Raw genomic sequence first — 7,707 nt, 5'->3', positions numbered from 1 at the left:
CCGGTGCTGTTCTGACCGGAAGAGCGCTACAATTTTAAAGTAACATTTGTTACAGATTTTACAAATATTTAACCATACCCAATGAATTTATAAAACCTCAGATAAAGGCTATATACATAATAGTCTTAGAAGATTTGAGAGCAAAGCACAGAGAAATAAATCATAGAGATAAAAGATTTAAGTATGGAAATTTGAAAAACCTTAGAGATAAAACACTTTGGAATCGTTTGCTTGTGTATTGTCAAACGTTGTTAAAGTCTGTAAGAATTTGAAACTGACTTGTTCCATCTTTGGCCATATAACTATATATACTGAGGCCAAGCCATTTCCAGTAAGACAGCAAGGTTTTAATAAAAAATTCTGAATCTGAGAAGAAAAGGAGGTAAAACAAACTCCTTCATAGGAAAAGTTCAAATATGCTCTAAGAGGGAGCTAAGAGACAGAACACTGTAGTCCTGAGGAACAAGGAGGATAAACAGGAACTCCACCTGAGGGAGGGTTCCAATGCCAAGAGGGCTTAGAGTAGCTGCAGGATTTCCAGGAGGGACAAGGTCACAGAGGCCCAGAAGGGCTTAAAAGAGGTTCAGGATTTAACAGGCACTAGGAGAGGCCCAGCAGGGAGCTCCAAAGGGGAAGGCAAGGAAATGGTCACAGGCACAGGAGGGCATAGAGAATCAGCAGAGACTTTCAGGAAAGAGCTGAGAGGGAACAGAGTAACAAAGAAGCTCTGCTATATAGTATGGAAGCAGGGTCTTCTATATAGGAGGGCTTAGAATCAGAGCAAGCAGCTTCAAGGGGGTGGGATCCAGGAGAGAGCTGTAAACTTGTGTGGGAGGTGCAGGTGCAGCTAGAGTTTCAGTATAGGTCTGTAGCACATAGAGAAGCTATGGAACTTAGCAGGCAGCTCTTAGAGGGAGATGAGGAAGTTTCAGGAAGAAGCTTAGGAGAGGCTGTGAGGGAGCAGAGGGCGTAAGTGTCATGGTGACAAGAATTTCAATTCAGGGTGTTCTCAAGCAGATTGGAGACTTGTCTGAGAGAAATGTTCCAAACACAATTGAGAGATGTCCTTTTCCATGTGATAGGGACCCCAGTAGGGTGAGAGGAGTGTCCTGGCACACCACTGTGGCTTTTGTAGTAAAAATAGACAAAGTAGGCAGCTCTTTGGAAACTCTTACATAGTTGAGGAGAAAAGAGAGCCATTGTGTAGAGCCAGTAGAGGAGAAAACAACTGAAAAGGTAGACTGGGAGGGGCTTTTGAAAAGGTCAGCTTAGGAACTTTGGGAAGGTCATAGAACACTTGCCCCTCCAAAAGGGAGAGGCTAATTACCATTTCTCAGACCACAGGGAGGGACTGACTATTGCCCACCTTCAGACAAGGGAAGTCCTTGTCACCTCATTCCCTAAAGACCAGTCAGTTTAAAGGGCGCACTGTTCCGCCAATCATATTGTGCCTAGTTGCTGATGCCCTATTCTGTCCCTGGAAACCATATAAAAACTCGCTGAATGGGTGCTGGGTGTTGCCACCTCTCCTTCAGGTCTGGAACAACCCCAGTGCACTGGAACAATATATTCCTCTTGCTTTTTGCATCTATCCCAGCTCCATGTGGTTCACTTAGGGGGAACCCAGTAAACTAAAGCTCCCTGGAGTCTTACACTTTGAGGAAAAGGGAGGGTTCCAAAAGAGGGAGAGGAGTAAATGTCTTAGTAAATAGAGAATTCTCACATGAAGAAGTCTCAGAGGGTGTAGCAGGGAGATGCCTATAACCTGGGTACTCTGAAGAGCGTAGGAGCCAGAAGAGAGGACACTTACTGAGTAGAAAAGAGATGGATGCTTAGAGTAGGTGGAAGGAGAAAACTGCTGAAGCTCTAGAATTTGGAATCAAGTGTGGTGGGTGACAAAAGCAAACAGAAACAAACCTTAGGAGAGTCAAGTTGGCAGATTGGTTGGTTTGGAGAGGCCAAGTCTCTTGGAAGAACTCATTTACTTCAACCTTATAGTTTCAGCACCAAATGCATGAAAAAAAGAAATAAATGAAGTATAGGTCTACTCCTAGGTATGGTAGAGGAAGAGGTTATTATAAAATAAATAAAATAAAATAAAATACTAATAAAATATAATAAAACAAAAACTTGTGGGCCAAGTGAGGAGATGGGGAGCAAGGAGAGGAGAGAGCCAGGAGACCAGGAGAGTAAAGGGCAGACAAAAGGGCCAGTTAACCAAAATGGCCTAATGGGAAGAGCAACTGGAGGAAGAGCAGCCCACCTCCTAGGCTGGAGGAGTTTATGTATGCCAGCCACACCCTGTAACAGTCAGAGACAGGGATGCAGGCCTACTTTGATATGTTAAGTAGGTACTCAGTTAGCCAGTTATCCTGGGTTTGAGACCTAACACTATGATTTATCAATTAGCTGGATTGGCTGGCTGGTCAGTGAGAACATGGGATCCTCCAGTCTTCACCTCTAGTAAGAACATGCTACCACATATGACTTTACATGAGTGCTGGGGACTCAGGTTCTCAGGCTTACTTGGAAAAGCACTTTATTACTGGCCCGCCTCCCTAGTTCCTGATATCTGATTTAAATCATTAGTACCTTTTCTAATTCTATGCATTTTTTGTAATTCCATATTTTGTATATGAAGTTAAAAATTCCTCCAATTTTTAATTGGAGGGATCTTGGATTTTTTTCTCAAACATTCCGTCCTTGCCTGCTACATGTTTCCTTTCTCCTTTTGCAGCATCAGCCACTATGTGATTGTCATGTCCATGACCATCTTCCTGGTATTTCTTAATGGCCTGGCACAATTGCTCACAACAAAGAAACTCCAACTGTGTGCCAAACCCAAAAGCCATCTTATGTGATGTTGGTGAAGCCATCAGTCAGCATGCATCCTGATTCTCCTTCTTAAAGAAAAGTCCCACCAAGGATTCAAGAAAATGGATATTGGACCAGTGAAATGGCTCAGCGGGTAAAAGTTCTTGTTGCACAAGCTGACAACCTGAGTTTGATCCCTGGAACCCACACTGGAAGGAGAAAACAGACTTCCAAAGGTTGTCCTTTAGCCTCCAAGTACATGCTGTGACACACACACCATGCACTTGCACATATGTCATGCATGTATACATCACATGCATACATGATGACACTGCAGTTTTAAGAGATGATGGATAATAATGCACAGTACATTCTCATCTAGAGAATGTTGCATCTGGCATTCTGGATTTACAGGTGTTCTGAAATAGTAGTTTTTCTTTTGTCTGACAGCTTTTCCCAGTAATGTTTGAGAGCACCTGCAGCCCTTTGCTCCTCACTGTCAACTTCATGTACCTGTGGGGGTGGTACTGACACTCTACAAAGTCATTCCCAAGTGGGGACTGAATGGAACCACAGGTTACCACATAAACCCAGCGTTGGCTTGCTTTTGTGGTAGCTCTGACTGCTGGAACATGTGATAAGTAAGACAGGTGGGGCTGCAATCTGGGATTTACTGAGCCTCTGAGCAAAGCTGTCTACCAGGCTTTGCCATTTCTGCTCCTGCAGTATGTTGGCTTGTGCCTCTCTGTGCCACTTCTGGGGTTCTCATAGTCAGCCAATTAGCAAAGCTTTCACCTTTACATTTTGTTAATTTCTGGATCATCTTCAAATTTTGGGAGACTCTGTGGCTTTGTTGATTATTGTTTCAGTGTCAGTCCCCAAATCAGTGGCTGTAGTTTCCTGACAGTATCATAAAGAATCAAATAAGCTTGCTACTCTTTTGTCTTGATATTCTAGCTAGACCAAAGGCCAGCCATCTTAATAGAGTGAGCTTTCCCTTTGTATATTCTAATATATGAGGTAATTTGAGAGTAATTTTTATTTGGGTTTTCCATAAAGTGACCTATACAGTGTAGAGTTACCTGTACAATACTGTTAAGTGCTAATATTTTGCTGGTATATATCCCATTTTAAAAAACAGTTGCTTTTTTTGATTCAAGTTATATTACTAGTCTACAAAAGCTCTTTACAAGTTTTTAAACTTTTCAAATTGGCAGGTAAGGAAATATGTATCTAGAAGAGTAAGCTCAGCTGAGCAAAATATACTTTATTTTCTACTGATATGGCAGGAAACCCATTATAGTGCATTGAGCGAGAAGTACTAATCCTAACACAGGCATCACTGTGGAACAGTCTAGGTGGCAGCTATGCTGACACAGGCAGAACCAGGACCCAGCTATCTTCCTAGACCCTCAGGTGACTTCTGACCCCATTATATGAACACTTAACCACATTCCTCATTTACAGGGGTTAATTTTAAGTGTGTGTGTTCATGCACATGAGCACAGGTGCCCTCAGAGTCCATAAGAGGGTGTGAGATCCCTGAAGCTGTAGTTACAAATTGTGAGTTGTAAGATACCTAACATGGGTACTGAGAACCAAACTTGGGTCCTCTGCAAGAATATTATTTACTTTTTAAGTACTGAGACATCTCTCCAATTCCAGAATTAATGTTTTTAAACTAACAGAATAAATGGTGCTTTCTGCCTTGTATTTTTCATTGTATTCCCCAGAGTCCATTCTTATGTCTGGGCTGCTTCCAGTCTGTAGAAGGCACTGCTTCTGCTATTGCAGCCCTCCCTGCAGCACTCAGCCAGACACTCACAGTCATTGGGGAGCACTCTTCCCTCTGGCACAGTGTTTCTCATATCTTGAAATGTATATTTTTGTACTGAATAGCAGAAGTAAATGAGATTTAGGCAACATTTTTATTTCTTTTTAAGGTATTTTCTTCCTTTTGTTAATATTATACTAGGTTTCAAAATGAAAACTTACAAAATGTGCCAGTCAGCATTGTTTAAATTAGTAAGTGCTTTAGGAAAGTAGGGATAAACTGGTATGGTGGCAGATATCTGTAATTCCAGCACTAGGGAGGTGTAGGCAGGAGATCATGAGTTGAAGGCCATAGAAAATTAGACACCAGCCTGTGCTTCTAAAGCCCAATGTTTTCTAAAAAGAATTAAAGTAGGCATCTCAAGGTGAAATTAATTAAAATATTGAATGACAGCTGAATCATGAATGAATTTTTGTTTACTGACTATATAATGAATGAATTTTTGTTTACTGACTATATAATGGTCATAATTTGACAATAAGTTCTTTGTATTTTATTATTTAGTGTATAAAGTCTTAGAACACAAAATGCTTTCCTACATTTTAGAAAAAAGTATATTACAAGCTGATGTGGTGAGACAGGCCTGACTATAATCCCAAAGTTTACAAGGCTGAGGAGGAGGATCACATGTTCAGGGTCAACATATACAACACATGTTACATGAGACCCTGTATTAGGAAACAATGAGGAAGGGGACTGTTGTATTATAAAATGGCTGTATGTGAAGAATGATGTAACCTAATTATCAGGGAACTGAACTTGAAAGTGACTCATTAGTTAGTGTGGCTTCTCATGAAAACCTCATTCCAGATTTCATGCTACTTACATATCAGTCCTCCTCCCTGCTACCACCTGCACCTTTACATACTGTTAGCAATCAAGGGCTCCTTTGTTCTTCCTTTGGAAACTAGTTTCTACTGCTAGTAGTTCAGTGGGTAGTGAAGTGCTACGCAGTCATGCCTTTAGAGACAGGCAGCCACTAAGTGTTCCCCTCTCCTTGTGGGAGCCAAGTGAGTTCATTTTCCCATTCGATGCCATCTCATCAGGAAGCTAGAATGACACTGAACCAACTCAGTAACGGAGAGTTCCCATGTCCCACTAGTACTCAGGAGCCTTTAAGAGACCAAAGGTAGCCTGATCAGGGGCTCTCCTTTCCTCAATAGTGTTTAAGATTATTGTGCTGTGTGCTTCCTGTCCCTGGTAATGTCTTGGCAGCATTTCCCATTTCCTCCCTGGTATAGTTTGTAAAAATAGATTTCTCAATGTAATTCTGTTAAGAAATAAAAATATTTGATTTGTATATGTCACTAATTTTCTCTAGTACACTAAAATAGATTGTTAATGGACTCACCATTGGAATTGTAATATTTATGTGCACAGTTTTGAAAATTGTTTCAAAGCATCACTTGTTGATGAATAAATATATATTAAAAGGGTTCTCTGACGAAGTGTTTAGGAAACATCTAGGTTAGAAGGTTTAAAGGTGCATTTATTTCTGGTAGTTATATGAATTTATTCAGGATGTCCACAACTTCCATATGCCTGGCAGCAGAGTGTTTCCTCCCTCTTGGTGGGAGACATATTTTACAAAAGTTTTCATGTACTTTTCCACAAAATTTTTACAAACAAGTGTTGTGCATTTAATTGAAGCTTTTCCTGGGAACTTGTAAAGTGTGTTTATTATAACTGTTAAACTGAGAAAACTTGAGAACATACTGGGGATTTTGCCTGCACATCCCTGTCTGTGCAGTATGGAGTTTCATCACTTTTGCATCAATCTGAAAAAAAGTAAAATCACCACTCTCCACTGGTTTTCTTGTGATAAGACATTTTCAAAAGCATTAGTAGTTAAATGTTTTAGTACTACTTTGTTCAAAAATTGTGAAAACAAGATCAAGGCAGCTTGGATCCCAGCATGGGTGGGAGAGGTTCTGAGGAGCTATTGGCATATGATGGCTTCTCGGTGGTGGTGGTGGGGGGGGAACAGTCTGTTTTCTTCAGTGATGTGGTCCCTAAGAGGCCACTCATATTCCTGTAGATGGTCCTATACCCATAGAATACAGGCAGCACTAATGGATATGGTGAGTATTTAAAAAAAAAAAAAAAAGCTCATGAAGGTGGGAAAGAAAAGTAGTAAGGGGGCAGGTGGCAGGTTTGATTAAAACACACATGTATGTATGAATATTAAAATATGAGAACACAATGAAAATACTAGATGTCTAGGTTTCTTAAAATGGCTAAATTTTTGAATTATTACTCTTAGGTGAACAGGTAAGTTATTTTCATACAGTGATTTAGTTAGGTTGGCTTTCATCATACCAAAAAGTAGCAATGGTTCCACGATTTTTTTTCTAGGACACCTGGTGTGATTATATATCCAAAACTGGTCTCAGAGTAATCCTTGAGCCTCATTTCTGTGTATAGCATTTCAGGTGTGTGCCACCCACTGTGCCATTTCAGCTCTTTTTAGTCTAATATTTTCAGTGGATTTGGATAATATTATTGACAAAGATGCTTTTACCATCTTGATCCTATCTTCATAGGATAGCTAAGAATATGTGATCAGTGTTTTAATAGGTCCTGAGCTTGCTGAAGAGAAGTAATGTCTTTCATGTTTGAAATTAGGAAAATCAAACTCCATATTCTTGACATAACTTAGTTTATTTTTGTTCCATCCTGGAAATTATTGTAATTGGCTAGCTGTAGCTTATAAAACAGAAGGTTTTTGTACCGCTTCAGCCAGGTGATTGAGGTTAGAATCAACAGTGAAAGCTGTGCTGACAGTACTACTGCACAATGGATATGCCATCATGAAAATGGCACCTTCCTCTTGACAGTTCACAACCTCTGTTTAATCATAAGGAAGAATGGACATGTCTCAATTTAGGAAGAGTTACAAAATATTCTACAAAAACCTGATGGCTATTCTTCAAAACTGTCAAGGTCATCAAAAACAAGAGAAGCCTAAGAAGCTACCAGCATCAAGAAGAATCTAAGAAGACATGATTGCTAAATGTTCTGGATAGGATGCTGAAGCAGAAAGGGCTAAGAAAGTCTGA

At 40.2% G+C, this 7,707-nt stretch overlaps 1 protein-coding gene across 2 annotated transcripts in view; it reads left to right on the top strand.

Annotated features, from left to right (window-relative positions):
• Pign (phosphatidylinositol glycan anchor biosynthesis class N) overlaps positions 1 to 5,948 on the top strand; it is a 127,880-nt gene extending 121,932 nt beyond the window's left edge. For both annotated transcript variants that reach the window (XM_021156326.2, XM_021156318.2), the window contains exon 31: positions 2,738 to 5,948. In XM_021156326.2, coding sequence (XP_021011985.1) covers positions 2,738 to 2,861 — 124 coding nt within the window. In that variant the 3' untranslated portion in view covers positions 2,862 to 5,948. The remainder of the gene's footprint in view (positions 1 to 2,737) is intronic.
• Positions 5,949 to 7,707: the final 1,759 nt, after the last annotated feature.

Source organism: Mus caroli, chromosome 1, assembly GCF_900094665.2.
Source record: "Mus caroli chromosome 1, CAROLI_EIJ_v1.1, whole genome shotgun sequence".
Taxonomy (NCBI): domain Eukaryota; kingdom Metazoa; phylum Chordata; class Mammalia; order Rodentia; family Muridae; genus Mus; species Mus caroli.
The sequence above is the reverse complement of the archived record's forward strand: the minus strand, read 5'-3'. Positions and strand labels throughout refer to the sequence as shown.